Below are 27,669 nucleotides of genomic sequence, written 5' to 3' on the forward strand. Positions count from 1 at the left end.
TTTGATCTACATACTGACAAAAGAATATGTCATAAAGTCCCTAATTCATTCTTTTGCTTCAACAATTCTTGGTTAAAATGGATGCATGTGATCTAGTTGATTTGTCATGAGACGCTCACATACCCGATCGACATCATCCTTGCAGACGACTTTGCTGATTTCCTCTCTGGTAAGTTCTCCGAAAGCCGGCCCTTGATGTGGGTCGTAAGACTAAGGAGAATAGAAATAGGGAACAGATTTATTTAGGAATAAATTCGCAGCTATCTTTGAAAATTCCTATTATGCAGTTCCATACCTTGGCCAAGCTTTTCATGAGATAATATAATAATAAAAGAAGAAAGAAAGAGAGAAGGAAAGGAAAGGCGATGCGTATGAAAATACGATTGACTTTTAGGGTGTTAAAAGCGGTGGTTGTTTTTTAAAGCTGTAATTTTAGCAAAGATGAATAAATACAGCCAAAAGGGACAATTGTATCCGTTGGCACACGATCACAAAGTAGAGTGGAGAATAAAAAGCGCCAATAAAAGCAGATTAGGCAAAAAAAGAGCCAATAAAGATGCAAAGGCGAAGGCTGTACAGAAGAAATGCAGAGTTCGTGGCGAGTTATGATCTGAAGATGGCTATTATACAAATGACAGCGGAAATGCTTGGATAAAAAAAAAGGAAAAAACCAATGGATCAAGATCGATCAATTCGAGGGACAGAAAACGAAGAGTGTACTGTACAAAATAAAAACAAAATAAAACAAAGGGAGAATGGGTGAGTAAGCTAGAGAGAGAGTGAGTAAGTTAGAGTGGGTGTGAGTGATGAGGAGAGAAGGGGAGTGTAAGTAAAAGCAGAGATCGCAACAATGGAAGGGAAGAAAGAAAAGAGTGTTGGAGCAAAGGAATGTTGGAGCAAAGGAATGTTGGAGAAAGTTTTTTTTTTTTTTTTTTCGTTGCTGTGTACCGTACACAAGCAGTGTGACATGAGTGGTGGGATTGTTCAGTGTTTGTTGTGGGCTCCTTTACTTGTTAAGCGAGTCATCGATTAGACTGTCCGTTTTCTATTACCGCAGCAGGTCCAACTGGACGATGTAAACGTTATGGCCATATCAGAATCTCTCCTAAACTGTTATCCATCCAATTTACTAGCAATCGGTATCAGTAAGATCCTAATAAAGCTTGATCATGAAGCCAAGGCAATAGGAACAGAGACTACCAAAAATAAAAAATAAAATAAAAAAAAACTACATATTATACTGATTGCATAAACGTTTACTTGCAGCATTATGCTGTCGTAATACAAGTAACCATGCTGCAGTATAAGAGGAAGGAGTAACCGTATATATGAACTCTTTATCGACAACTTAGCCTTGACAGGATCAATACCTCATTGCCAATGATGAATTGCTCTTTATGGAAAATGCATTATATCTCTCCATAGCTACAAGCTTATATATTGATCCTCTGAATAGCGTACACATCGTTACAACTTTGTATAGAAATTCTGATATAAATGAATATTCAAATGTTTGGATCTCAAGGGTACCATTTTTCTATTCATTTGCAGTTGGTATATCTTTCAGAATTTCAAGATAATCTGTTATAACGTGAAACCAGCAAGGTAATGCGATATAATATTCTTATAAACTCTTCAACTTCTTGTTGAAAGAAATAGAAATGCCAGACAAGCGCTAAGGCAAAAGAGAAAACAGTGTTTGATAGTTCATCTCCGTTACTAGAACCTTTAATACACAAAAAAAAAAAAAAAAAAAAAAAATACTACAACAGGGAATAGGATGTTGTAAATCTATCAGCAATCACTTTGGTGGACAAGGTCCAATCGGGCTTGTCATCCTCTTTTCTTGCGCGTAGACTTTTTTTTCTCCTTCAAAAGAGGAATGGAAAAAGTAGAAAAAGGAAGTCTTTAACATGGACATCCAATAAACCTGGTAAAATTTGCCCCGCATGCTGTTTGCAGACCAAATTGAAGTTTTTTTTTTTTTTTTAGCTTTGTCAGGCAGTAAACACTTTATTATAGATCAGCCTCTCCCATGTCATTTGCTGTCATATGATACAAATGGTACACCAGCGCTATTAAATTGGGTAACCAATATGTTAGTTCTTTTACATGGGTGGAGCATTCATGCTGTAGGTCATAAAACGAATTAACAGAATGGTGCCCAGTTGTTTTATTTGCAAGCAATTATACAATTCAAGGATAATAGGACATATGATGCATAAAATGGATCGGTTTTTTGTACTGTCGCTGGATATTCCAACATCCAGTCTTTTTTTCAGAACTAGGAAGAAAGAGAGGAAATGGGAGGGTGAAGGGAATATTCCAAAGATCACTTCCTTTTTTAGTCTAAAAGCTGGGTCTTCTTCAGTGGTTATTTATCGATCATATAATAGAAATGTCAGTGAAGCGCAATATCTTGATTTCTTTTGTAAAAGATCCATGGATGGAGATCTGGTTACTTTAAAAGGTTGTTAGACTCAATAAACTATTCATGATATTGGTCTGTGTTCCAGTCAATTAGACCAAAACAAAAAATAAAAAAAAATAAAAAACAACTTAGTTGAACTTTCAAGCTTTCACTATACACAAGAAGGTCACGTACTGCTACTAGGCTTAGAACCTTCAAGGGCGGTTTCATTTGGGAACTTGGATTTTGACCTGCGCCGCTAACTCGGGTCTATCAGCCTCAAGTTGCTGTAATGTCTTTTGTGCTGCTTCTTTGACATCGTTCTCGTTGCGTTCAACCGTGTTATCCCATAGGCGACACACTAATGCGCATGTCACAAGCAAGACATCATATTATTATATCAGTCATATATGCCAACCAAATGATTTGAAAATTAAATAGTACATCTTATTGAATAAGGCACTTACGCGACTTGTTGTGAGCCGGCTGTCCAGCTGGCGTTTGGTCAAAGTGACTATAGTCCTTAATTTGCATCTTGCAGACATAGCACATTTTCGTGTGGCATTGAGGGCATGTCATCTTATTACACCCTATACAAGTATAACAAGGGCCGATCGAGAGAAAACGTCAGCTACAAAAACACCCGTGGACACATAACTAGTGGGGTATATCATATTTCAACTTGCCTTCAGTCTTAAAGAATCTAGATTTGCACTTTGGACATTCTCGAATGAGGGCCTGCGACATTTGCTCCTCAACTTTGTGTTGCGCGGACAAAACGTTGTTTTTCTCTCGCTCCTTTCGATACTCTATCATCCAATATAGATTGATTATTATTAAATCAAAAAAAAAAAAAAAAAAAAAAAAAAAAAGACGCAATAAGCTTATATTCACTTTTTTACGTTTCTTTACCTTCACACGATAGTGGAACGTGTGTTCGGGCTTTGCAAAGGCGACAAGATACTTTGCGACACTTTGGTGCTTGGCATCGAAACTCCTTATCATCATCATTTTCCACTACTGCTGCATATGTACAAAATGGGCACTCGACAAGAGAATCCAGTCCAGCCTACCACGCACACATAAAGAAAATAATAGTAATGTTATACTCCAAGGACTTGCACAGGTATAAAGTCATGAGATTTAAGTCAGGTACCGAGTTTCATTAAAGCATACCATTTTGAGCTCATTCTGCTGCCGCGCTCGTAAAAGGCCTTGAAAGACAGGCTTCGAGAGGAACTTGATAGCTTCAGAGTCGGAGAACACGGCTGTACACCCGGAGGTCATGCATTTTAAAACAGTACGTTGATATCCAAGCTCCACTTCTGCACCACGACGAGAACATTGCAAACAAAAAAGATGTCCTTCTTCACATTGAGCCACTCGATTTGGAGGCACGTCGTCATAACAACATCCACTATTAAGTGAAACGACATGGCCAAAGAAATAAATTGAAATTGCTATGGATTTGATATGTTATTAAAGAGAACATTCATAACGTGGTCTTTGCATACCATTCGATTAGTTCTTTGCGTTCCTGGTAATATTTGTAGTTCTTCTCCTCTTCTTCGCGTTCCTGCATTTCTGCACGCTGCTTGGCTGAAATGTTCAAAAAAAAAAAAAAAAATACCAAGTTTAAAAATCATTTTAGTACTTTGCCTTTAACTAATTCTCAACAACAACTTCCACGTGGGTCTGTGTAATGACCTATTATAGCGTCCACGAAGTCGATTTCTTTACGAAGCTCCGGATCCATATTCCTTGGATTAAACACCTTTTCACGCCTTCGTTTAGTCATAAAAATCACACTGAGATCTTCCCTATTTGCTTTTGCTTTTGCTTTTCTTTTTGAAGTTGCTTTTTCTGCACCTTCATTTGCTTCCATCTCTTTCACAGCACTACTTAAGTACTCAAATGTTGGTACGTAGTGGTGGTTGAATGCCTTCAGGCATGCGTTAATCGAAAGCGCTTGAACCATGGGAAAGTCCTGTAACAGCCGTTCCGTACTTGAATATCAAACATAAATTATATATACGAATATATCAGTATTGAGAGTAACATCTATTGTATCACAGCATATTATTTTGATCAATCTGACATACCACTGCGTCTCATAAAGTGGGCTCATCCTGGGGCCGCAATTCATGAAATCTCGCTTTTGTGATTGCGAGCTTGATCCAGCAATACTCGAATCCCTATCGCCACTAGATGTCCACCTGTCCCCCTCGTCTTCAGAGAACACAGCCTCGCCATTGTCGTCCACATCATCATTAGACCCACGTTTCCTTTTTAATCTCTCCTTAGGATAGCGGCCTTCGAGCTTGAATATTATCTCTATACATGCATCCACTAGTTCATTATCGCTTGGGATCTTAGGTTGCATTTCTCTCAAGAGGTCCTTCAAGTATACCTCAGATATGTCTTCAAACATATCCTTTGCGATTGTTATGAAATTTGAAACAAGAATGGCTTTTTGGGCCTCAATCTCTGTGTCTCTTTTTGCTATCTGTTCCCTTATTCGTATTTGTTCTTGGTGGAACTCATCAAAATTAGATAAGTGGTTGGACATTATCGCTGTTGAAGCCTCTGCCGGGAGTTGTACACTATCATTTTGATTAGGACGCTGTGAGAAGTCGATGAGGAATGGGTGTCCATTTGCGGATGGTGGCTGATTTTCTTTCTTTTTATTGGTAGTAACATCTTTCTCTTCCTCGTCTGAAGAGTCTTGCGTCAAGTCGAGTACGACGCGGCATTTTGAACAATTAGTTCCGGATATTTCGACTATTTCATATGAATCTCGACGCTGCCGCTTCGTGCTTCGCGTCTGTTCATTTGTTTGAATTGAGGATACATATCGTGTTCCAGCATGGATTGGTTCAGAATATACTTTGAGAAAATCATAGTCCACTGCATAGTAGGGAGGCCTGGGTGTATCTTTTCTGAAAGGTTCATTTGTGGCGAGCCCAATATCTCTTCCTGAGTATTTAGGCGCGGGTGTCTCTGACCTGGATTGATCTCTTGTTGTTGCAGTTATAGATGGTGTTGAATTTAATATTGCATCGATTGCAAACTCAAGAATACCGCCTGCGCGGTCTAAGTAGTGCTGTAGGTCCGCTCGACTTTGAGAAGGAAAGAGTTGAACCAAATGCTCCATTGCAAGGGACAGATCGAATGATGTTTACTCTCAAGAAGAATACGCCTTTGCCACTGCCACTTCTTTTCTTTTTGATGAAAGATGAAATGCAGTCACGTTTTCACCTACGCGTGTGAAATTCGACTGGACTTGGAATTTGTGCACAAATGCCAAACCTTGTCCTCCAAAACGATCACTTTGCCGTGTTGTCATCTAGTTCAACTGAAAGCCAGCTTTTTATCTTCTCATACATTTCTCCACTTAATTCATTGTACAGGAAGCATTGCAATAAGCGTGGACTACAAGCCATCATATTATATACCAATTGGAAGTAGAGAGAAAATGGCAATGCCAGAAACACTCGCCAATAGTCAGAACAGCTTAGTCTCAGAGAAAGACTATGCAGGTGCATCCGACGAGGAGGAATACGAAAGCATGGACACACCTATTGCTTTCACAGCCCCTGTGCCCATTAAGCAACATTCAGCTCAAATGCAGGCCCAGGCACAAGTACAGGCACAAGTACAGGCACAAGCACAGGCACAGGCACAAGCACAGGCACAAGCACAGGCACAAGCACAGGTACAAGCACAGGCGAAAGTGCAGAACCAATCCAAGAGCATGTCCTTGATCGCCCCAAAAACTTCCTCCCATCTAATTCAACCTCCCAGTGATGATTTAAATGTTCAACAGCCCTCGGAACATCATGCCACCTCACTGCAGCCTGGATCAATGCTGAAAAGTAGGACCAAACAGGACCAAACCTCTTTATCTATACCTCTGAACACATCTCTGTTTGCTCAGGAAGGAGTTGCCTCTCGCGCCCAACCCCGGTCACTGCGACCATCATATGGGAGGGCATCAGTCCTTGATAAGGGTATGGAAGCATCAGATCAGCATGAACAACCTAACGAGCATTCAATGCAGCCCTCAGACTCTTCAGGAATCCTTTCACACTCTGATCACCAAAAGAGCTCACCTCCTGGCAGCGGAACAAGATTTATGGGGCAGCATTCGTCTAATTCATACCCTGGGCCGGCTTTTCCCGCTGACCGTGGACAAGGCCAAACCCCTATTAATTCAAAAGACGCTGGTCGTGGCTGGGGCTCTTTTAGTTCATGGATCAATACTGCAGTTAGCACCGTCAGCGAGGTCATCGAGAATCCAAACGTGGTCGTATCAAAAGCGCATACAATTGGTTTGTGAAGCCAAAAAACCTTTACGTATTTTGTCTGTACCAACGCTTTACATTGAAGAGCATGTATAGTGCATTTCTCTGACCTTGATTATCAAAAAAAAAAAAAAAAAAAAAAAAAAAAAATCATGAATGTGTGAAATAGGACAGGGGATCCGTAATGTTGCAACAGAGCATATTGATCGGGTTTACGAATCCCTCGACCCCGAATACGAATATGAGCGTGAGCGGCGAAATGGACAACTACAGGCACAGCAAGGGCTGCAAAACCAAGCACTGTTAAACCCGCCTTTGGGCGACTCACGGCAACACCCTCCATTACTATTTCGCCAAACATCATCGCATAAACAACAAACTCCCCAGGAGTCAGACACAAGCGATATTTCTGATCTGCTGGGAGCTTCGCCACTTCAAGATGAAGCACCATCCATGACGCCCGCCCACAACACCTCAAAGCAGATGCAAGCCCAGAATATACCATCTCATTCCTCAGCAGCACTAAGAAGCAAGCTCGCCTACCAAGAAGATGAAGGTGTTTTGAAGGAAGATGCTTGGAATGATGATGCTTGGGGAGACGACTGGGATGACCATGCTCTTAAGGAGGAAGAGAAGGTAGTAGCTGTATCATCGCCATCACCAAACCAATCTTATATGTCTAATCGAGAACATGACTTGCCAAAGGCTTCATTGCTAGTGCAAGAGCCGACCCTCGGCTATTCTGAGGATCACTCAAAAAACGTAAGGGATCTATTCACTTCAGACCCAAAGCCTACTTTGAAAGAGCTTAAACAAGGCTCTAGTACCAACGATGCACTTGCTGTTCCATCCCTCTTTGATGGAGACAATCGAGCAGAACAATCCCCTCCGAGAAGGCCGTCTGCCGATGTAATACTTTCTTTTTATAGCGATCTATAAATATTGATTGCTCCACGTGTGATAGAAAATATTAACTTCTATTTTTTTTTTGCTTAATGCTGATCTCTATTGACAACCGAATTTAGCTGCGGCCTACAGATACACTGTTCTCAACATTTGATTTCGCATCTAATGCTCTTGGAAGTGCTGTTCTTGGAGTGCATCGTAAGGTTACTCAGGCAAGTCAGGCTCAACCATCTAAAAGCACGTTGGCTGTTGATCGCCAGCAAACAAGGTCTACATCCCCAGTCTGGGGAGGCGGTAGTTATCAGCAGCAACCTTCGACAGAGACGTTTAATTCAAAGCAATCGCCAGGAAAATTAGACCGATCGGCTTTGACAAATCCGTCTTTGGAAGTTGTGGGTGGTAATGTTGTCAGCACAGGATTGGGTGCTCTGGAAATTTTGGGCAAGAAAGCCGTTGATGTTATTTCGGATGTGGTAAGGGCTTTGTTCTTTCCCTGTACACTTGTCAATTAGTTCATGTTTTACATTGACCCAATGTACTGAACTGGTGTTGTAGAGGCGTGCCGGCCAAAACTCACATCCCCAAGGAGGGTTTCATAGCTCGTCTGAGCAATCCGATGGTAATGGTCCGTTTAAGGTAAGATACATGTGGGCAAATAGCCGTCATGCTCTTTTACGTATTAGGAGGAAGCTTAGCAACAAAGCACTAAATGATGACTTAACCACCACTATCTATTCTCTATATATCTGAAGATCCCGTCTAAAATGAATATGGTAACACTTTTCCAAGAGGGCGGAGGCCAGGCGCGATTGCAATCTTTGCGAATGGTGGCTTCATCTTCTCTATCTCGCGTCGCAGACCTGACGTCTAGCAGATCGGATTTACTCGAAATGGGACAGCTGAATGACCTTGAACAGCTCTTGGGTCCTGAGAGTCTGGAAACTGTTGTAGGTGAAATATCGGCTGATTTGATGGCCGGACACAAGGACTTCCGAGTCATGGTGACGCTGCTCGATAGCATGGGGACTCAAGGTACTTCTCATCTTCGACAACTTCGAAACTGTACTCGCAAACTAAGCACCCTTGTTCCAGATAGCGTAAATGGGTTTGAACTAGGTAATGCCCAATTGGTTTTCCACATAATTGAGGATTAGAAATGAACAAATGAACAAGATGAAGCAGGTTGCAACCATTATCCTCGTATTATGCTGAGAAAACAATTGTATTTTACCCTCCCGCTCTCTCTCTCCTTTAGAATGGCACAATCATCAGTCAAGAGCAAGTGAGCGCGATTTTTTCGCCAGGGCACCCATCAAAAAGTTCTTCGAGTCCAGACTTATATCTTTATACTCAGATGCGCTTCGAACGCTTTGTCAATTCACAGATCGAACTTGTGAACAAGCATTAAAGCTTGCAGAAAACTTTAGTATCCGTCTTGCTGAAAAATCTGGAGGCTCTACTGATATGACTGTTAGCAGTGGTGTTGGCTATGATAGCCAGGCAAAGCCATCACCATTGGCTCTAGCTCAAACGCTACGACAGTTTCTTGGAAGCTTAATATCAGTAAGTTCACCTGTTGTTACTGTTGAAGCGAATCGTCTTGCTCCTTTTTTTTTTTTTTTTTTTTTTTTTGACCAAAGTCTTTAATTTTTTTATTTTATTTTTTGGGATTAGGAAATAAAATTCATTGCAAAGATCTATATCCTGACGTTGGATGCAGTCTTACGGACAGCACAGGGGTTCACTACTCCATTGGATCGGCTAGATTGGGAGGATCTCTCGATGGGGATTGAAAATATCAAATTCGTGTTGGTAGGCACGGAACTTCAGGAAGCAGTAGGGTATATTTACACAGCAGTATCGTTAATTGTCGATATCCTGAAGAACGAGCTTCTTGTAGATGCAGTTCAAGGCAGACTCGTACCTAAACCACGAATCGCTCGGCTTAATCCATCGTCATCAAAACAACAACGGATTCAAGCTGCTGGATCTATACAAATGGGAGCAAAACTGCCCCCCTCTTCTGCGAGCTCTGTGTCTACCATGTCGCCTACACGCTCTCCATCTCTTGAACATTGTTCAGAACACAGTAGCCCGTCGTTAGCGCCAAAATCTTCATTGCCATCACTTTCATCTTCGAAATCTCCTCCAGGGGCTCAGCCAAGAGTAGCAAAAAGCTTAGTGCACACAATGACTCCTGCTGTAAATCTTGGCTCATCTACAGCAGTAGCGACTGTAGCACCAGTATCTAACGACAACACATCCACATTATCTCCAGCAGGTGGTCGTCGCCCCTCATCAGTATCATCACAGAGCTCCTTAAGATCCGTTCGTGCCCCTCCTCCTCCTCCAACAAAACCAAAGTTGGAGGACGAAGACTTCTTTAGCATCTTGAATGGTCCCTAAGAGAATCAAATCTTTTTGGGATTAAATCCTTTTTTTAGCTTTCTTGCTTCCATTTGCTCTATTGTCGCATAATAAAGATACAAATTATATATACAACATATGAATAAGTCATAACATGTAATTTTATTTATCTATTTATTCAAACACTTTGAACAAACAACTAAGACTTATAAATAGTTCTATTATCAATCCGCCAGGGACCAATGTTACATCATCCATATAAGCCTTAACTATGCGAGTCGCCTTTATCTTTCTATCTTACACCTATTTTACACTTTCTTTTTCAGGTCAACTGAAAGGAATAGGAAAGGAGGTGAAGAAAAAAAAAGTCTGGAGGGATATTCAAATAAAAATCAAAAAGTAAAACTACAGGGATATGACTTTTTTTTTTTTTTTATCATAATCAACGAAAAAGGGTCAAGAACGCGAAACTGATTTACAAGCACTTAGTATCTGCCGTTCATGTTATCGTTGATCTGCTTCTTGGTGGGACCAGGACCAGCCTTGTGCTTGCTGCCGTCACCAGGAGCAGTGACACGCATCTTGTAAGGCTTGAAGTCAACAATGGAGATACCCTCCTTGGGCAACTTGCCACCTTTCACACCAGTCAAGTAAATATCAGCGCAGTTGTGGTAGTACTGAGCAAGGATGTTGGCAGTCCAACTAAACATGTAGAAAAAAGAAAATAAAGAGAAAGATGGATTAAAAACACGGATCTCAATGGTGAATACCACTGACATCAAAGAATAAATCAAAACAGAATACATACGACCAGACGAAGAGACACTGGTTCTTCTTGGTGCAAGAAGGAACGTTTTTGGGGATTCTAACGGGCCACTCGTAGTATGCTGAATGGGACATTTATTTAAAAAGAAAAAAGAAAAAAAATAAAAGTTAAATCAAATTGCCTATTATTTTTAAAGACATCAATGAACATGAACACGGTTTTTTTTTACCATCAGGGCAAGATCTGGTGTATCTACCGATAAGTCGGTATGTCTTTCCACCATCGTACGATAGCGAGAACTCGCACTAAATGAATATGATATTACAATAATGGTGTCAGCACTTTCTATGTGTGTACAGTGTATTTTATTATTATTGTTATTATTATTTAATCGTTTACTTACAGTTCCACCACCATGGCGAGCCTGAGAGAACTGGCGGTTAGGGCTCGTTAACTTGGGCTGGCTCTTTATGTCCTTCGCTTTCATACTAGATGCCAAAAAGCGTACAGGAATGACCTGTCCAGCCTTCATTCTGGTGACAGGGCCTGGAGGGTATCCGCCGCAGGGGAAACGTTGTGTCCAGGTCTTATCTTTGTAACCAATCCAGGTCTAAATAAATATAATAATAATATAAATTGTGATGATGGAAGGTTCGTTAATAAGTAAATTAGAAACTTGGTGCTTTTAACACTGTAATCAAGCCTAGCAAAGCCCCATGGTTGTAGAATAGATTATGTGCATCTCTGGGCGTGATAACGATCATTGATAATGCATGGGAGCAATGTGCTGTGTGAAGATTCATTGAAATATATCCCCAGATTTAAAATCCTTTTTTGAGTAATTTGGTGCCTGAATGACACAGCTTTGTTTCAGGAACCACAACCATCTCCCAGTGGCCCATAGAAGTACGATATTGAAAGCTACTTCACACCCCTTTCATGGTCAAACATTACTTACATGGACACGACCATTGTAGGCCTTGGTGCCATAACCACCACGAGGAGTGGGGTACAGTAGAGCTATGTGGGCGGTAGCCGAAGCAACGAGTGAAACGAGGATCAAAAGGGCAGCTGCGAACTTCATGATGAAAAAGAAGGGAAGAGGACGGAGATGTTTTTTCTTAGGGTGAGTGGGACAAATAAGACGGAGTGTAGTCTTTTCAGGTATGAGGGCTGGTAGTTGATGTCAATCAGGTGTGGGGGGCCAGCAATGGCGGTGAAGGGGTAGGGGGTAGGGGTAGGGGGGTAAGGGGCGGGACGGAGGGGTGAAGGAAGGAGAGTAAGAGTAGGTTGTGATAAAAGGTAAGAAGACAACGGTGAGAACCAGCAAAGAAAAAAAGAGAAAAAAAAGTGGCATCTCTCGGCCTTTTTATCTCGTGGGCTCCTTGACTGACCAAGACAATGGACGGCATCTTTTGCTGGCAAGGAGGGGAAAACATCTACAAACAAAAAGGTCAATTTGACACCAATTCTAAAGTGAGCATTTAATCAGTTACAACAAAAAAAGCAAACGGAAAATTAAATATGTTGGAGAGATACAGTAGACTGGAGCAAAAAACTAATTAATGAATCTGTCGGGTTGTTATAAACCCTATTCTTATTTTATTAGATCCTCCTATTCACGCACATTGCGGAATAAAGAAAAGATGTTATTATATATATATTTGATATATATATAATATATATATACTAGGCATTATACATGAACATGGGTAAAACTTGGTAAGTTGTATAAACGTGCGTGTACAGTAAGTACAGCACTGATTGTATGATATGAGCCATCCAATTACCCCTGTACCTTCCTAACCCTGCATCGTTCATTGTTCTCCTGGAACTCTCTGGGCCGCATTCTCCTCCTCAATTGTCCAATAACCAATGAGCTACCAGCCTCCTCACTGTTAATCTCCCGTCGCGTCCTCTCTATCTGTTCATCCATTGAGTATTAATGTCAGCTCATGGCATTAACAGATTACTCACCACATTTTGACCTGATGTGGTAAAGTGGTTAAAGCAAATTACCACTTTTCTCAGGAGATGCCAATGATTCACCAGTGATATTGATGAACCATTAACACCTTCATCAGTGACATTGATAAACCATTAATTCCTTCACCTGTTTCACTAACCACTCAATGAGCAATATTCTTTCTTTCTTTTTTTTTTTTTTTTTTTTTTTTTTTTGGTGGTCTGCAAATATCTTTTCCGTTAAGCAACTTGCTCGTCGAGAAGATTGATTTCATAAGTAGATAATAGCATCTTTTCTATTTCATGATCACATAAGTAAGCCGTGAGCCTGAATCAAACCTGGGGTATGGTGTATTATGCTTTGTTTGCAGGTAACTAGGCGGCGTCCTGGAAAACTGGTCTCAATGTCTGTGCCCAATGACTCGTTTCAATGAGAGAAGACTTAAAACGAATACCAACCATGAGTAAAGGAACCATTGAGAGAATAAGTATCGCAAGACATACAAAAATGAAGGAGGAAAAACCCGCTAAAGTACATGAACTTGGACGCGCAAGCTGACTGGCAAGCGAGTTTGAGAGCGAAAGTAGAAGCTCAAGAATCATTCCAAAATGTTCATTCCTGCAGCATAAAAACCGTTAATTGTAATTAAGACATACAAAATAATAGTAATAATAAAAAAAATTCAACCCACACAAGCCATTGAGATATAAAGATGTGGTGGCAAAGAAATGAGAAAAAAGGTAAAATATCCATTGCTCTCATTTTTTATCTCTTTCTCTCTTCTTGAGTGACAGAGTTATGCGCTAAGAAGAGCCTTTGTTTAACCCAAGTGAATTGTCATGTCAGAAAGAAGAGAAAGAAATCGAAATTAAAAGTGAGAGCACTTGGCTTGATCCCCAAGGGTTGTTTTTTGCGGATCAAACACAAAAAAAACAAAAGAGTCGGGTACCAAAAGTGGGATTTATATACATGTACTATACAAAGCAAAAAAACAAAGCAGACAGAGACAAACAGAGACAGAGACTAAGATTGGGACTGATAGGAAAATGAACAAAGCGAGAATGACTAGCTTAATCGTCCTTTTTTATTGTTTAGCCGACACCTGTAAATTCATCCAAAAACTGCCGCCATCATTCCTCTTTGTTTCTTTGTTTCTTTGTACACTCTGTCCATGTTGTACAAACGATTGGATAAATTTAAACTTGGTATCGCGTGTAATTGTGGAGCCTGTTTCTAGAGATGACATGCGGGATGCTGCTTCATATGGTTTGTAAGCAATTTTTTTATTTCAGCATTAGGTTTTTGCCTTTGTCCCTCCAGCGGGCCCTACATAGGCTTCCAAAATCTGTGCTTCCACTGAAGATATTATGAGCTTGCACAATTGCTTTCCACTCAGCTCCTATTGTTACTTTTGCATGTAATCAGTGTATACTAGACAATTGTGTTTGCGTGAAATATACTCTACCCAAGGAAAGACACCATTCAGGCTTAATTAAAACATTCTCCTGAAGGTATAATTTTGATGTATAAAGCTATATTAATATTACGTGACTATTCCCCGGGAAGTTGTTCGTTTCAATAAAGTAGTTTCTCCACGTATTCTGCAATAGCAAGCGATGATGTTAATCCTGGGCTCTCGATTCCCGCTAGATTCACAAAACCGCTATGATGGTGAATAATGAAATCGCGAAATTCTTCTCCAGGGGCAGCTAACTTGGGCCTAGATTTTTTATAATTGTCATTAATATTATTATTTTTAATGAGAAAACGAAGGTGTATATCAAGAATGATATTAGGACCTGACACAAGAGCCATAACCGGAATATTTATCTCCTCTTCCTCCCACCCTCCCCCCTCCAAAAAAAAGAAGAAAAAAAATTTTTTTTTTGTCAGCTACACTCTCTCCGTCGCTCTCTTTACCTGATGCCTGCATAGTCTGCATAAAGCGACGAGGCTTTGACGTCTGGCAAAAAAGTCCCGACCACCTTTGCCACTACTTCTAGCGAGGCTGGGGATCCAACCGTGGATGGATCGACAGAGTAGTCATCTAAGCTGTCAACATACAGTACATCGGGCCCAAAACGCATACGCCCTGCTAAATCCAACGTGAGATGTGTTCCCAGACCCACTAGAGTTTTGTCTGGGACAGGATAGATTAAACGCGAAACCATTGTCTTTCCAGAGTATCCATAATAATGTCCTTTACAGTAATGTAATTTGAACGGAGATAGAGGACATGAGCCTGCTTGATTGCTACTGCTGGAGTTTGGGGTTCCTGATGGATTCTTCAGCAAGTTATATACCTTATCCGCATGTAAACCTGCACTGTTGATCACTGTTGCGGCTTTGATAACTACAGGTCCTGCAGGCGAATTCATCTTGACCTTGAACCCTCCTGCCATTTCACCCTGTCCATCCATGCCTGCTTTTCGTGTACTAGTATATATCCGCTCCATACCTGTTACCTCACATTGTAAAACAACATCGCCACCATGCTCCACTATCTGAGCCTCTAGCACATGCATGAGACCATGAACGTCAACAATGCCTGTCCGTGCTGAAACTAGCGCTGCTTTACCTCTTACGTGAGGCTCTTCAATCAACATTTGCTCTTTAGTTATCATCCATGTTGGTGGTCCTGGCATCCGCTTAGTTGGCAACAATAACTTGTGAGCCTTTTTAGACAGGTCCTCCAGGTATTCAATATCGGCCTCGCTCTGACCCACGACCCACTTGGTCGTTTGACGGTGTTCAATATTGAATTTTTCGCAATAATCATACATTAGCTCATTACCCCGAATACATAATTTTGTCTTCAGTGAATCTGGTGGGTAATATAGTCCAGCATGTATGACCTCACTATTCCTAGAACTAAGGATATTTACAGTGTTTTGATTATAAAAATGCCAGTAAAGGATAAAGATCTGAGTAACAATGGAACCACGAGAATGTTTGACGCTTTGACACATTTGGATCCGTACGAGCCTTCTTCAGCTCTTTCAGTTGTACCTCGTCTCCTGACCAACTAATGGATTTTTATCTACTAACAACGTCGATCCGCCTCTAGAAGCTAGCCTCTCTGCAACGGCGAGACCGACCACTCCCGCGCCGATCACAAGATGATCAACTTCATATTCAAAAGGCTCTTGTGCAGGAAGTGAGGCAGAGGATGTTGACGATGAAGAGGAGGCAGTGGAAGAAGTGAACCTCCTGTTGTGGGACGAGATTGGCTTAGAAAACCACCAGTGTTGATCATTAATGAGCAAAGAGACAGTCGTAGAGGTCCTCTGTTGGCATATCCTTCTCCATGGTGCCCTCGCTATCCTCACAGCCACTGTGCGGCTCGTTAAAATTGGCATTGGTCCTGCTTGTTGTGTCCTTTGAAATGCGCGAGTCTTGATCAACTGGAATGAATTGCCTCTTGCATCCTCATCTTGACAAAGGATTGCGGGTGAATTACCCGAATGGCAGTCACCAACATAACATCCAGTATAAAAATCACATCATATCTGACACTTCACAATGAAGCCCATCATGATAAGGCTTCGGCTGCATGGAATAGATAGACTGGGTGGAGTAGGCTGTATTCATATGAATGGGGCTAAATGTGTCTGGCAAAGAAACATAAAAAAAAAGGTGGAGGATAGATATGAAATTCAAACTTTCATATGAAACTAGTATATGAACAGACGTTAACAACAACAAGACTACGTTAGCAGAGTTGCACTCGTTATCTTTACTGGCGCGGAAAGTGTGATAAATCCGGGGATGGCGAAGCTTGAAACTTTCTATAGATCGATCAAGACTGCAGATCACGATGAGGATTCGGAACGATAGTAACTCTCTAAAGGAAGGAAGGGTATTCTACATTGTAATTGTCTTAGAGTCTCATTCTCACAAAAAGACAACCCAACTATGGGTTGGAGGTTCATAGTGACTCAAGCAACTGCATCTACTTTATTATTGTGAGGTGTTCTGGTTATTCATTTGCCTAATTTCTCTTCTCGCCTTGTAAAGTCACAACAATCTTACGGCCAGAGGCATGGTTTCGGTGCTCACACAGCCATATACTAATACATGCAAGAGGAGGATATGGTTCAGAAAAAACTTCAGCGCAATAAAGGAAAACGGATAGGCGAAGTAGAACAAGCAATCCTTCTCTATATCTCTCTTACCCTTGCCACGTTCCCAAACTAAAACGTCCTTGGGTGATAGGAATGTTGAGGGATACTCCAAAGAGAGAACTCTTGATATGTCCAGGCATATCATCAGGGCCCTCATCTGCATGAACATATTCTCTAGATTCTGGCGCAACCTTGTTCAATGCCATTTCCATATCAGCTCGGACATCAGGATCCGCGTTTTCATTCAACGTCAGGGATGCTGATGTGTGCTGCACTATCATTAAAGGGCGCATCAGCGAAAATGAGTTATGTAATAGAATGGCTTTTGCCCTTATTGTTAACAGAAAAAAAAGTAGCCCTTACAAAATACGTTCGCCATGCCAACAGTGAAGTCTTTAAGTTCGGGAATCTGTTTCTCAATCTCATGGGTAACTAAATGACAACCTCGCGATTTTGCAGGAAGGCGAATAGTTTTCTGAGCCCAGGACATGATTTTATTATACTGCTGATGGAAATTGGTTTATGTGGTAAAATGAAGTAGAGACTAATCAAGAGAATGATTCAATTGAATGTACCATGCGGTTAAGTCATAATATTATGACAACATGATCAGTTGGTGGCGTAATGTCTTTTCACGACTTGAAACAATACCTAATTGGCACGGAGGGCAGTGTCAGTGATGCATCATGAAGATAAAAGAATAAATCACTCCGCTTGCTTTCGTACCAGATCTTTAGATCTCTTGTAGTCGCAATAGTGGTCTAATTCTGTGCAGTCAATTCGTTGAGCTTCAATCATGTTAGATTGACTCATCTTCTTGACAAAGTAGTCGTGCGCTTGTGCCACAACATCCAACTCGTCAAGCGAGAAATTGTATCTACAATAAAGAGAGAAACATGAGTCAGGGTGAGGCATACTATCCGCCTCTATGTGAAGCTATCCGAATCAAGGTTTCTTTGACGAAAACCAACCTTTTTTCCATTGTCAAGTATGCAATGCGGCCGATATCATGGCGTGGATGATCTTTTGGAAGCGGATCCAATAGTAGTTTTTCCAGACATCTAATCAACGCGTCCGTGAGCGAGTCATCATAAACAACTTTGTTGTTTTGATTATAAATAAAAAAGATAAATAAAAATATCAGGGTATTAAAAAGCCTTCCAAGTAGATGATAAACCATGAAGGAGTCCTTACCGTCTGCTGCAAAGATAAATGTGCCTCGGCTCCTCCATTGCTCAATCTCCTCTTTACTCCAGTCGAATCTTTCTGGCGTGGATGTGCAGGAGCTACTATCCATTGGATCATCCATCAACCAGTTATAGGTTCGGGGAAGAATGCGGTTATTAAAAAATGTTGAACCATCGCTTTCTGAAGTCTTAACTAGATGGCTGTTATTAATTACGTTCCGCTCACAATTCAATAAAACATCCGTGTCATAATCTATAGCCCAGGATCATTACAACATTAGCATTTAAATATAATTAATTGCTCTGGATTGTAGTACCAAGTGGCCAACATCAATCAGTCAAAGAAGCTACAATAATAAGATATTTGCATTCATATATACCGGTGCAGAATATCCGTTCGACCCCTGTTAGGAGAGAAAGAGCTATGCTGGTGAGACCTGTCCCTGCGCCAAGCTCGAATGCTACACTGCCATTCAGCTGATCCTTGATTGAGGACATCCAGTCTACCAAGAGGAAACTACCCATCCAAACCTGTGAGCCTGGAGATGTAAAGGAAGCGGTTGTCCAAACCATTAAAAAAAACCCCGTTGCAAAATACATCTTTGTATTCATGTGTAAAAAAGGGCAAAAATAGTATATACCAACACTTTTCAACGTTGTTCCCATGGCATGTCGTATTTCTACAGCATATTCCCACGACATTTCGAATTGCTCTTCTGTATTTGCCAAATGCCTTTTATCATGCCTCTCGACAGCTTTTCCGATTTGAAAGAGAGACACCATCCACCTCCCATCCACTCGACCATTTATTGGATCGATATGCACTTCAGATAAGACTATATCATCTTCATCGTCTCCCTGACTACTGTCCCCATCCTTGAGGCTTTCATCCTCTAGGCTTAGATTATTGTTATTATCACTGCCCCCATCTTCGATGTCTAAATTGTTACGGATGATTTTTTGGTTTTGGTCTGAGCACGTTCGTGATGAAGCGGGATCAGAGAATTGATTAGATAATGGTAATGAAGCAGTAGAGGACATCCCCAATGGACTATCAGCTCGAAGTCGCTTGGAAGGTCGCTCGCACTGTTCGTCTTCTAGAACATCCTTGAGTTGGGATGTATGGCGATGTGAGGTCGACATGGAATTACGTCAATGGAGATGAACTTTCCACATTTTGATTGTCGGTGGCTGTGCTAGAAAAACAAAAGGTAGTGCCCCTTACTTACTAAATTCATCCGATCATAGACCAGGAATATGACAAAAAAAGAAACGTCTTTGTCAGATCTGGTGTCACGAATGGAATAAAGCATGGGGTTGCTTGGGAATTATGTGAGAATACTCCCCTCATACATTGCTTCTCTACCCCTTTCTTCTCTTCCTCTTTTGCACAGCTTCCATTTGCTGCTCCTCATTTAAACCGATATTGCTTTGCAGATCTTCCTCTCCTCCTGTTCTCTCTCTCTCTCCTTGCCTCCTCCGTCCATTTCACCTCCACTTCTACTCATCTCAACATGATGTACCTACGCTCGCCTGTTGTAACAAATTCTTATAGGCAACGTAAGATCACGTCAGGCTGTATTGCTTTCTCTCTCTTAACCTGCTTCTTTCTCTTCAATTGGACTGTCTACCACTCCTTCTATTCCACCAATTCGTCATCGATAAATCCTCTTCCCTCCGAAAAGATACCCATATATCAGCAAAGCCCAGATTGGTTTGCACATTGGATACGCTGGAGGAACTTCAACCCCGGCCTTGCAACTCAGAGACCAGAATCACCCCGTTTTGATATTGTTTATACATGGGTCAATGGATCCGATACTAAGCTTCAGCGGATAAAGCAGGAATACCAATCTCGCTCCCCCCTGTTCGCACAGGTGGATTCAAAAGATGCTGAAAAAGTGACCGCCAAGAGGTTCCGTGATTTGGATGAGCTACGGTACTCCGTCCGGTCTGTTGCAGATTATGCAAAGGATATGCATCGCTATGTGTATTTGCTCACGACAGAAGTGGATGCTGATCAAGACCAGGGTCAAGTCCCGAATTGGCTTGATCTTGATCAGGACACTATCCGCCCAATCCATCACAAGACCATCTTTCAAAACACCAGTCATCTGCCTTCTTTCAATAGTATGGCTATTGAAAGTCAGATGCATCGTATCCCAGGATTATCAGATATTGTAAGTTGTACACTCTTTTTTTTTTTTTTTTTTTTTGCACCGGGTAAACGAGAAACAGATGAGCAGGGTTGGCGTAGAGTTGAGGACTGCATATCAGTTGTGCTATCCTCTTTTATTGTTATTACCAGTTTCATATACACTTGAATTTGATGTAATTCTGGTTTTGTTTTACGGCGAAGAAGAGGGATATTTATTGTTGATCACAGTCTTAAGAAAATGGAAGGGCTTCATCCTCTTACTGGTTTGCATGTTGTCTGCTGGTAATTTCCTTGGAGGAGAATAAAATAGACATATGGACATGGAAGACTAATATGAATGCAAGCACACTAAACCAAGCACCATCTTGAATTGTTCATAAACGGTGTCCCCGATAATAGTTCTTTTACTTGAACGACGATGTCTTTCTGGGAACCAACATTTCACCATCTGATGTCTGGACACCTCTATATGGATTTGTCTTCCATATGGCAGGCTCGCTGTTAGTTCCGCCGACTATCCGACCTATCGAAAAAGATCCGCTGAATATAGGCGAGTGGAGCTCATTACAGTACTCCAACTACCTTCTTTCACAGCGCTTTGGTCAACGCTACCGTGCCTATCTCGCTCATATCCCGCACGTTCTCAGCGTCTCTATCCTCAATGAGATTCATGCAGAGTGGCCAGAAGAGCTTGATCGGACGAGCTCACATCGTTTCCGAGGCGAGGGTGAGGCTCGTGACGTTCAGAGTTCGTTCCTCATGGCTCATTATGTTATGGAAAAGCTACGGGAGACTCAATTGGAGTCATATTGGTTCCATCGTCTGGATGAAAATAAAAATGGCGTACTAGACTGGAACGAACGTAAGCGCTTAATCCTCTTGGTCGAGGATTGGAATAGAAATGAACAGCTACCAGACGCACTCAAGGAGCATCATTCACGGCCAACAATGCTTACAGATCACGCTGACATCCTGTCAAAAGCCGGCCTTCCTTTGAGTGGATCAACTATTTATCGACTGGCAGGGCTGGATGGTTACCCCTTCCTCTTAAAAAATGCAAACACATCACAGACCATACCACTAGAGCCTGTTGTCAGTGCGGATGGGAAGCCACTTCAACCACAAATACCTTACAAAGGATATGAACAACCAGGCGTTAGGACATGTAAGCTAGATCTGGCATTTTGCTTTGGAAACGAGTTCTTGTCACCTGTGGTAACATCCATCCCGGTTAGTCAAGCCAGAGAAATATTTCAGCGCTTGGCCTTCAATGAGTTCCACTGCGGAGACTGTTTGCTAGAGATTTTAACGCAGCATCCAGAGGCCGGGATAAGTGAATGGATGCCGTCCGACGAAGAGTCAGAGGCGTTCAAGGAGGTAGTCCGCAAAGTCCAGCGATACAACTATATCCTTAGCACATCTGATTATTCATTTTTCGCATTATACAATGTCGCCAAAGCAAAGGCGAATATAGCAAATCTAATGAAGTACAGGAATAGCAAAGCCTTCTTTTGTATCAATGATGATATCGGGGACAACCCAACCCTCCAAAGCGAAATTCAATACATTTTTAGTGACTTTCTTCATCAGCGTTTCCCAAATCCATCACCATGGGAAAAGTCATAACGGCATGGTGGTAACTACACAAATAGTTGTACTTAATTATTCAACAATATTCTCTAGCCCTAGCCATTCTGCTGTATAGTGGTATAAAAATGTTTTATAAAATATGTAAAAAAAAAAAATGTTGGAGATACATTTATCTAGATGATACCATAGAGTTGGCTAATTAGAGCACTTGGTATAACTTCACAGCGATCCCCAACTCGATTTTAGTCGGCTGATGCATAGGAAGCATAAAAAGGACTAATCTCAGAGTTTGATATGACCCTACATGGATGAGCACACAACACACGTCTCGCGCATCCGATAGACCTACTTGATCCCTACAATCATTAGAACAAGAGCGTGTCGAAACTAAGAGTAGTTTAGACGTGTCTCGATCGACATGAGGAATCTACCCAGGCCGGGTCGTAATGATTTGTGAGAGTGATGTTTGTTTGTTGTGTGTCATTGCATTGATTCAATTGATCAGAAGGGACAAAAGAAGTGTCATAGTCTACTCTTTTTGGAAGGAATTCTAATCGTACGTTCCCATCCAAGTGAAGTATCAATTGGGTTGTGTTTGCACTTAAAGTCTAATTCACATCCCTCGCTCTCATCCTGCCTTTAGCTTCTTATTTCCATTCTCATTCTCATTTTATTCCCACTCTCATTCTCTTTCTTGACCTGCTTGTGAGCCATCCCTATGGAAGAGGGAAAGTAACAATTATAATAGTATTAATAAAAAATGTCGAATATCGAGGAATCCGTAAGTGAGACAACTCCATTATTTGGCAATGAACAGAGTGATCAAAATACGACCACACCTTCATTGCTCCACAAGGAGGACAGGCACAGACTCACATGGTACTGGCCCTGGCAACCGACTTATTGGGCAGCTATTCCTGTCATCTTCCTCGCTGGCTTGTCAGCTGGACCTTCCCTTGCTATGATGCCGCCCCTTATCAAGACTCTTTTTTGTGAACGAGGCATCCCGAAATACTTTCCTATCCAGGATGTCAATAACAACTTCACCATTGCTGGCAACAATTACATCAGCATAAACACACTAGCTTCCTTGGCTCAAACGAGCGAGGATGACAGTCGATGTGATTCTGCAGAATACAGCGCTGCCATTGCCAAGTTTGTTGGCATTAGTGCCTCTTTAGCTGCTATTGCTGGTAGGACTAATGATCTTCATTTTTTAAATCTTTTTATTCCATCTTGAGAAACGAGTGACACAGCGTGTTCATCTAAGATCTGTTATTCCCTTGCTTTTTTTTTTTTTTGTGAATGTTTGTTGTGTCAATCTTCTAGTCACATTGACGGTCCGCTTCTGGTCTTCTTTGAGCGACCGCATCGGACGCAAGCATACAATGATTCTTTGGGCCAGCGGATATGCACTCGCCCAAATCGTGCCCTTATCAGTCTATTATAATAAAAACTTGAGTCTCTACTTAATTTGGCTAGGGGGCATATTGGAGGGTGCTGTAGGCTCGCTCTTCACAGTCCACGTTCTCTCGCATGCTTACGCTGCAGATGTCACCCATCCCGAGGAGCGCACTGTAGTCTTTGGGCGGCTGCTTGCAGGATATTATGCAGGGTTGGGCTTTGGGTAAGGACATAAAACTCGCAATTATTATTACCATAATCATCGTCGTTTACTGCTTAGATACCAAAATGTTTAATTTTTTTTTTCTGGTTCTTTCATTTACCTTTTCAGGGCTGCACTAGGAGGCGCCGTTGTCAAGGGCTTCGGACTAATCGCAGTGTTCTGGTTAATGCCAACCATTGTTCTCCTGGACTTGCTTTATATTTTGCTGATTCCAGAATCCTTAACCATAACCGCATTGGCTAAAAACAATAATGAGAATGAAGATAGCTCTTCATCTTCAGCTGCACAGCTAACGAGCTCGCAGAGCCGGTCGACAGTGGTTGATGTGATTTCCTCAGACGAGCCTTTTGGATCGTCAAGACAGTCTCAGCAACAGCAAGCGAATAAGGGTGATGATAGTAGTAGGAGCAGTACCAATGATTCTGATGCTACTACTCTAGCGGATCCATTTGAGCAATTTGTCAAAGATTTTTTCCCAGAGCAGTTACCGAGGCGATTAGGTGGAAAATACAGTGTAATAATGCTTATGATTACTTGCTTTCTGACTCTCATGGCAGTGCTAGGTGTGTATGAAATGATTTATTACATTCCATGATTTCATGAAATGATAAATACCAACATCTTTAAGTTCATTCTCAGCTAATGTTGACCGTTAACTCGTGCCAAAATGTTTCATGCAGGCTGCGCTTATCAGATCACACCTTATCTGCTCTACCGCTTCCGCTGGTCAAATGCACAACTAAGCGTAGTTGGCACCATTCATGGCCTTAGTAGACTAGTATCTTTAACAATGCTTCTACCCTTGATCATGCGCTTCAGTCCGCATGCCTCCACGAATCCTGCTGCTAGTATCTACTTCAGCTTGAAGATCGTCTTTGTAGGTCTATTGATCGAAGTCCTGACCATGGTTCTTTACGGAGCCTCAACTATTCCTGAGAACTTTTATGTTGGTAAAGTATTTTGCTTGTGGATACCGTTGATTTTTTTTTTTTTTTTTTTTTTTTCAATATTTACTTTTTTTTTTTTTTTTTTTTTTTTTTCCATCTTCTTAGGAGGAGTAACTGGTGCCATTGGATCACTTTTCTTCCCAGCGACACGTGGTATCCTCTCTCAAGCAGTTGCACCCGAATTATTGGGTAAAACGTTTGGTACATTAGCAACGTTCGAGTCTTTATCTGCGGTAGTGGCGCCTTCGCTTTTCGCCTGGTTCTATGGCCTGACTTTGAAGACCCATCCCTCCGCCGTTTTTTACCTTTCTGCATTTGGAGTGTCCTTGGCATCTTTATTGGCTTTCCTGGTGCTTCTAGCCCATAGAAAACAAATGCATCAGTGTGGTCATGCTTAGTGTGTGTCGTCATCGCATGTATATATTAATGTATAGATTCGAAATTATTTACATCCATCTTGGATTCCCAAACATTCTTCGAAATGCATTTTATTTACAAATGATTGATGTATAAATGAAAACGTATGTGAATATGACCGTATCTTGCATAAGTCTCAGTAGCGATTCGCTCATTGTTCCCCGAATGATCTAGTAAATTACACTGTAGTCTCTAGCCTTAGGAAGACATGGCCGTCTTGGAAGGGCGCTGCTCCTCCAAGGCCAATTGACGCTTCTCAGATTGTTGAGCCCTATTATTGACGAGGCTATCCATTTCGAGCAAAAAAAAAAAAAAAAAAAAAAAAAAAAGTCAGCAACAAAAACCATTGCGTGTACAAAAACTAATTAATGTTTGCATGCGAGATTTACTATCGCGCTTACCTCAAGTATGCATTCCATGCGATACCAACGGCACTCACGAAAGGCAAACGAAGCTGAAGAGGCATCATACTAAAAAAATACTTGTGTTAGATTATGATGGCTCTTCTTTCTTATTAGAATTAAGCCCTTGTTATTTGACAATCCTAATGAGCAAAAGATTTTGGCCGTTACCTAAAATTCACAAGTTGGACCAATGGCCAGACCATGTAGTTGGTCTTGAGTGTGTCAACAAATGTCTAAAATAAACGAAGGGAGAAAGTAAACGGCATTAGCTCTTTGAACAAAATAAAAAATAAAAAAGGATTATTATGGAGAAATCCGTATTTCTCGTCTTTTTCCCTTACATTGTCCAACTTATGCTTAATTCCCTGAACACCGCCTCCTTCAAGGACAGTGAGACCACTGAACATGAGAACAAGACCAACAGGCGCAAAGAGAGCCTGGTCAGCTACCATTCTCTTGAAAGCTGGGGCCATAGTGCGAGCCACTCTTGAGCCTTGTGTAGACATGACCTTGCCTGCTTGACCATCAGCAAGAGGGAACTTCTTGTCCAAGAAGCTGTACCAGGTGTGGATAACTGGAGCAACTGAGAAGTTATAGAACATGAAACGACCTGTTCTTGCTAGGTCTTGTGACCCTGCGTCGGAAATGGATGATGACGAGCTAATCTGAGGCAGGTGTTCCTGAACACCTTCTTTGGCACTTGTGAGCATCTTTTCACCACTGTCCTTCAAGGACTTGGCCGAGTCTTTGGCTGAATCTACTGTATCTTTAACTTTGTCCTTTGCGATATATGACATCTCCTCACCGATCTTTGCGAAGCCCTCGCCCATATCCTTGGCTCCTTCCCAACCACGCTCCTTCACCTCCTTCACTGTTTGCTGGCCCATAGTTTTCGCGTGATCTGCACCAGCCTCGAGGGTTTCCTTGACATCCTTGACAGCACCCTTTGCATGAGCTACTCCACGGCCCATCATTGATTGAGATGAGTCTTTGGCAGCTTGAGAAGCATCGTTAGCATGTTCAACACCACGATCCTTCAAAGATTTAGCAGAGTCCTTGGCTGAATCCACAGATCCTTTGACTTTATCCTTGGCTGAATCCATCGAATCCTTAACTTTGTCCTTTGCAATATATGACATCTCCTCACCGATCTTTGCAAAGCCTTCACCCATATCCTTGGCTCCTTCCCAACCACGCTCCTTCACCTCCTTCACTGTTTGCTGACCCATAGTTTTAGCATGGTCTGCACCAGCCTCGAGTGTTTCCTTGGCATCCTTGGCAGCATCCTTTGCATGAGCTGCTCCACGGCCCATCATTGATTGGGATGAGTCTTTGGCAGCTTGAGAAGCGTTGTTGACATGTTCAGCGCCATGATCCTTCAAAGATTTAGCAGAGTCCTTGGCTGAATCCACCAAATCTTTAACTTTGTCCTTTGCAATATATGACATCTCCTCACCGATCTTTGCGAAGCCCTCGCCCATATCCTTGGCTCCTTCCCAACCACGCTCCTTCACCTCCTTCACTGTTTGCTGACCCATAGTTTTAGCATGATCTGCACCAGCCTCGAGGGTTTCCTTGACATCCTTGGCAGCACCCTTTGCATGAGCTACTCCGCGACCCATCATTGATTGAGATGAGTCTTTGGCAGCTTGAGAAGCATCGCTAGCATGTTCAACACCACGATCCTTCAAAGATTTAGCAGAGTCCTTGGCTGAATCCACAGATCCTTTGACTTTATCCTTGGCTGAATCCATCGAATCCTTAACTTTGTCCTTTGCAATATATGACATCTCCTCACCGATCTTTGCAAAGCCTTCACCCATATCCTTGGCTCCTTCCCAACCACGCTCCTTCACCTCCTTCACTGTTTGCTGACCCATAGTTTTAGCATGATCTGCACCAGCCTCGAGGGTTTCCTTAACATTCTTGGAGGCATCTTTGGCCTTATCTTTCAGATTTTGTCCCTCAGCATGTGAACGGCCCATGCTATCTCTGAGGGTTGCTTTGGTGTCTGCAGATAAATCCGCGGTCGATTCAGGATCATATTTTGTGAGATATTTTTGAGTGATAGTGTCTGACACACCAGCGAGCAATGCATTAGTGGTGCAGATGGTTAGAATAGGACGAGCATTGTACTGCCTATTGTAGAAAGCATAAGCAGGTCTAAAGAATGAGCTCATTCTGGATAGAGGGTAAAAGAAAGGGGAGGAAAGAATTATTTGTTTGATGTGTTGGAAAAAATGGAAGGAAAAACTATAAAAGAGAAAGAGCGGATGAAGCAGTTTATAAATTGTCTAAAAAGAGTGTTGTTTTTGCTAATGGTGATGTGACATTTCTGCAACTTTTTTTTTTTTTTTTTGCTGTGCTGCCCTGACAACATAGTCGCATCACTCAACTGGTTAACATCATCATGATTAATTGAAATTCCTTAATCTTTGAAACTATAAAAAGCTGCAGCTAGCCAATCACCTTTTGTTCAGATGAATTGGACAATTG

At 41.7% G+C, this 27,669-nt stretch overlaps 9 protein-coding genes across 9 annotated transcripts; 3 read left to right on the plus strand and 6 right to left on the minus strand.

The window, feature by feature from the left end:
- Positions 1-2,175: 2,175 nt before the first annotated feature.
- On the minus strand, positions 2,176-5,592 carry BCR41DRAFT_364445 (hypothetical protein). Its single transcript, XM_022026027.1, has 9 exons — positions 4,513-5,592; positions 4,118-4,416; positions 3,925-4,009; positions 3,587-3,827; positions 3,323-3,479; positions 3,097-3,219; positions 2,878-3,000; positions 2,606-2,771; positions 2,176-2,461 (listed from the first exon to the last, which is right to left on the minus strand). The coding sequence occupies exons 1-8, from the start codon at positions 5,562-5,564 to the stop codon at positions 2,638-2,640; spliced, it is 2,214 nt and encodes a 737-aa protein (XP_021875694.1). The 5' UTR covers positions 5,565-5,592; the 3' UTR covers positions 2,176-2,461; positions 2,606-2,637.
- Positions 5,593-5,718: 126 nt separating this feature from the next.
- BCR41DRAFT_364446 (hypothetical protein) lies at positions 5,719-10,114 on the plus strand. The gene is made up of 7 exons (XM_022026028.1): positions 5,719-6,741; positions 6,884-7,623; positions 7,740-8,093; positions 8,176-8,256; positions 8,373-8,736; positions 8,876-9,183; positions 9,295-10,114. The coding sequence occupies exons 1-7, from the start codon at positions 5,886-5,888 to the stop codon at positions 10,024-10,026; spliced, it is 3,435 nt and encodes a 1,144-aa protein (XP_021875695.1). The 5' UTR covers positions 5,719-5,885; the 3' UTR covers positions 10,027-10,114.
- A 19-nt stretch (positions 10,115-10,133) lies between these two features.
- Positions 10,134-12,072, minus strand: BCR41DRAFT_426600 (hypothetical protein). Its single transcript, XM_022030749.1, has 5 exons — positions 11,712-12,072; positions 11,157-11,363; positions 10,983-11,058; positions 10,796-10,874; positions 10,134-10,689 (listed from the first exon to the last, which is right to left on the minus strand). Exons 1-5 carry the CDS (start codon positions 11,835-11,837, stop codon positions 10,473-10,475), a joined length of 705 nt encoding a protein of 234 aa, XP_021875696.1. The 5' UTR covers positions 11,838-12,072; the 3' UTR covers positions 10,134-10,472.
- Positions 12,073-13,997: 1,925 nt separating this feature from the next.
- BCR41DRAFT_364448 (FAD dependent oxidoreductase) lies at positions 13,998-16,326 on the minus strand. Its single transcript, XM_022026029.1, has 3 exons — positions 15,729-16,326; positions 14,640-15,590; positions 13,998-14,439 (listed from the first exon to the last, which is right to left on the minus strand). The coding sequence occupies exons 1-3, from the start codon at positions 16,076-16,078 to the stop codon at positions 14,295-14,297; spliced, it is 1,446 nt and encodes a 481-aa protein (XP_021875697.1). The 5' UTR covers positions 16,079-16,326; the 3' UTR covers positions 13,998-14,294.
- A 384-nt stretch (positions 16,327-16,710) lies between these two features.
- Positions 16,711-17,333, minus strand: BCR41DRAFT_314575 (hypothetical protein; the record flags this gene model as incomplete). The annotated part of the gene is made up of 3 exons (XM_022021178.1): positions 16,711-16,789; positions 16,895-17,117; positions 17,207-17,333. The coding sequence occupies 3 exons, from the start codon at positions 17,331-17,333 to the stop codon at positions 16,711-16,713; spliced, it is 429 nt and encodes a 142-aa protein (XP_021875698.1).
- Positions 17,334-17,449: 116 nt separating this feature from the next.
- BCR41DRAFT_227418 (hypothetical protein) lies at positions 17,450-19,358 on the minus strand. The gene is made up of 5 exons (XM_022020044.1): positions 18,672-19,358; positions 18,411-18,569; positions 18,038-18,283; positions 17,815-17,941; positions 17,450-17,720 (listed from the first exon to the last, which is right to left on the minus strand). Exons 1-5 carry the CDS (start codon positions 19,171-19,173, stop codon positions 17,549-17,551), a joined length of 1,206 nt encoding a protein of 401 aa, XP_021875699.1. The 5' UTR covers positions 19,174-19,358; the 3' UTR covers positions 17,450-17,548.
- Positions 19,359-19,382: 24 nt separating this feature from the next.
- On the plus strand, positions 19,383-21,896 carry BCR41DRAFT_364451 (hypothetical protein). The gene is made up of 2 exons (XM_022026030.1): positions 19,383-20,210; positions 20,588-21,896. The coding sequence occupies exons 1-2, from the start codon at positions 19,545-19,547 to the stop codon at positions 21,812-21,814; spliced, it is 1,893 nt and encodes a 630-aa protein (XP_021875700.1). The 5' UTR covers positions 19,383-19,544; the 3' UTR covers positions 21,815-21,896.
- A 223-nt stretch (positions 21,897-22,119) lies between these two features.
- BCR41DRAFT_426603 (major facilitator superfamily domain-containing protein) lies at positions 22,120-24,842 on the plus strand. Its single transcript, XM_022030750.1, has 5 exons — positions 22,120-22,971; positions 23,108-23,405; positions 23,514-23,968; positions 24,086-24,355; positions 24,458-24,842. Exons 1-5 carry the CDS (start codon positions 22,539-22,541, stop codon positions 24,748-24,750), a joined length of 1,749 nt encoding a protein of 582 aa, XP_021875701.1. The 5' UTR covers positions 22,120-22,538; the 3' UTR covers positions 24,751-24,842.
- A 324-nt stretch (positions 24,843-25,166) lies between these two features.
- BCR41DRAFT_343043 (hypothetical protein) lies at positions 25,167-27,406 on the minus strand (the record flags this gene model as incomplete). Its single annotated transcript, XM_022022314.1, has 4 exons — positions 27,030-27,406; positions 25,515-26,378; positions 25,342-25,406; positions 25,167-25,239 (listed from the first exon to the last, which is right to left on the minus strand). Exons 1-4 carry the CDS (start codon positions 27,351-27,353, stop codon positions 25,167-25,169), a joined length of 1,326 nt encoding a protein of 441 aa, XP_021875702.1. The 5' UTR covers positions 27,354-27,406.
- Positions 27,407-27,669: the final 263 nt, after the last annotated feature.

Source organism: Lobosporangium transversale, assembly GCF_002105155.1.
Source record: "Lobosporangium transversale strain NRRL 3116 chromosome Unknown BCR41scaffold_72, whole genome shotgun sequence".
Lineage (NCBI taxonomy): Eukaryota > Fungi > Mortierellomycota > Mortierellomycetes > Mortierellales > Mortierellaceae > Lobosporangium > Lobosporangium transversale.